The 2378-nt window shown below is 57.6% G+C and overlaps 1 protein-coding gene across 4 annotated transcripts in view; it reads right to left on the reverse strand.

Annotated features, from left to right (window-relative positions):
* The window catches only part of Rin3 (Ras and Rab interactor 3), a 133528-nt gene that overhangs the window by 9394 nt on the left and 121756 nt on the right, over nt 1-2378 (reverse strand). For all 4 annotated transcript variants that reach the window (XM_023719653.1, XM_023719652.1, XM_012515583.2 and 1 more), the window contains one exon: nt 1715-1878. In XM_023719653.1, the coding sequence (XP_023575421.1) occupies nt 1715-1878 (164 nt within the window). The remainder of the gene's footprint in view (nt 1-1714; nt 1879-2378) is intronic.

The raw sequence follows: 2378 nt of genomic DNA on the forward strand, positions 1-2378 counted from the left end.
CTAATCACCCTAATCATCTCTACCAGCCCTGGAAAGTTAACCTGAGGCCCCTGAGTCTCATGACCTCCAGGCTTTGAATCAGCCCGCACTGACTGCACGCCGCCGTGACATCTCCCAGCATCCGCCCCCTCATCTGTAAACAGAGGAGGGGTGCAGGTGAAGACAGATGGGGCCAAAAGGTTTCTCTCCCAGAGGCATCCGAGAGCGCAGGTGCGGAGCTGCCCCCTGTTGAACTGAGTGGTAACAGCAAGCGGACGGCTGCGCAGCTTCTACCCCAAGGTGACAGCACCCACCAGGGGGAGTAGAGAGCCTAAGAGCTGCAGAATGTGGAGAGCTTCAGGCTCCTTCCTGCCCTTTCTTCCAGGAGGGAAGACCTGAGCTCCCTTCTCTGAGTCTTGGTGGCTGTCTGGGCTCGTCTTGGCCCCCGCAGGCATTGCTGGGGACCCTTACACTGCCCACTGCTGGGCTCTGGGCTCTCGCTGCCAACGATGGGATTGAAGGGATGAGGTGCAGAGACAGTGCTGGGAGGGGCAGACCCCACCAATGGCACCTCTCCCCCGCTTTCTTCTCCCCAAGTTTGTGGGTCTAGCTCACCGAGGCTCTGCTTGGCTCAACACTGGAAAACTCAGGGCAAAAGCAAGAAAGCCAGGCTCAGACCAGAGCTCCCATCTGCAGAGGTGATGAGGAACAGGTGGGAAGAGACCAAAGAACAGTGGTGGGCTCAAGCTGGCATGTGCCAGCCCTCACGCCAGCCTGGGAAAGCCATCAGCATGCATCTCCTTCCAGATCCAAACTCAGGGATCTGAGTGGAAGCGGGCATAAATATTCCCAACATGGAAACCAACAGAAGCTCAGAGCTTTTTTCTCTCCACACAGTCAATTTCAAGATACTGCTGATAGAGGAGGGGGAGGGTCATAGCTTGGCAGCCTTGAACCTCAGGTTCCCAGGTGGCCTGCTCCGATACAGAAACTGAGTCCCAGGGAGGGGGTGGGGTGGGGGTCTCTCCCGGTCAGGCAGGAGGCTAGAACAGAGCCGGGGCCACAACGCCAGTCTCCTGTCTCCTGGGCTTGGGCTCTAAAGTTGTAGGTGGGCCATCTGGAGAGCAGAGTAGGGCTGAGGACTGGTGTGCTCTGGGTGCCAGACGGGCTGGCTGCCGGCCCACTGGCCCAATTCTTTCTGTGTTCCACACCCCTGAGATGTGAGCAGAGGGCGCCTCGCTTCTAGAGCGTACAAGAGGGGCGCATTACCCTCCTGTGGGGGATGGGCATGTGGACCTCAAGAAGGCTCCTCAGAGGGGCTGCTGGAGAAGAAAGGGCCGGAGGCCAGCCTGGGTGGAGGCTGAGGAGCCACGAGGCTGAGCTCAGCTTGCTTGGAGGACTGTGGGTGGCTGGATCTGGGGCACCTGGGGCATGTGGGATGGGGGGGTGGAGGGGGAGCAGGAGTCTGGCCTGGGGGCCTGAACCACAGCTGTATTGACAGAGGTGTGGGGAGCCTCGGCCAGAGGCATCTGCCCAGGGACCCGGGGGCAACGCCGAGGGTCTCAGCTGGCATCTCCACCTCTGCAGCCCCGGCAGGGCTCTGGGACACCATAGGTGCGAAGGACTGTTGGTCAAACGCCTCTGTCCTCCTGTAGCCAGCTTGTCTACCTGACTAGACCCCTGATATCTAGGGGTACCTTGTGGAACTCCCTCCCCACAGCTGTGCCCAGCACACCTGCACCGAAGAGCGTGAGGCCCGGGCCTTGTTGAGCGTGCGCCTTCGCTCCCAGCGGTGGATGGAGTCCTGCACTTCCACACTCAGCTGTCGGGTCACCGTGATCTTGTCATAGTTCTTGATGTGTTCCAGGGCCCCATAGGTGGTGGTCAGATAGTAGGAGCCTGCAGGGAGTCAAGGGGTGTGGGGCTGAGCCAGGATTGCCTTGGCCCTCCCCCAAATGGAGGGGCTGGTCCAAGCCCCCCCCGCCCATCTATTCAAGGCCACGCCCACCTATTTCAAGCCCCACCCACCGCCTCTCTGGAGGAAGTGTCCCTTGGGGGGCGGGGAGACCTGACTGGTAGTAACCAGTTTCAAAGGCTTTCCCAACGCCTTGATACAGCCCCACCTGGAACTTCCCATTGACTCCCCTTTGCCATGAAACATTGTCTTATTTTTAAAATGATGTTTGTAAGTGAGTATTAAGTATTTTACAATTTAAAGGAAACAGAAAGGTGGATGCTTCCAATGTGGAGGAAAGGGCAGCTGGGAGGCAAGGTGGGCCAGGGGCTTCTCATTGGGTATCATACACAATATGTGCTTTAAACTCTTGAGCCATGTGAGTATAGTATCTGTCCTAAAAACAATTTTTTAAAAAACATTTATTTATTATGTGTGTGTGTGT

The sequence above is a fragment of the Octodon degus genome, unplaced genomic scaffold, assembly GCF_000260255.1.
Source record: "Octodon degus isolate 3935 unplaced genomic scaffold, OctDeg1.0 scaffold00070, whole genome shotgun sequence".
NCBI classification, from domain to species: Eukaryota; Metazoa; Chordata; class Mammalia; order Rodentia; family Octodontidae; genus Octodon; species Octodon degus.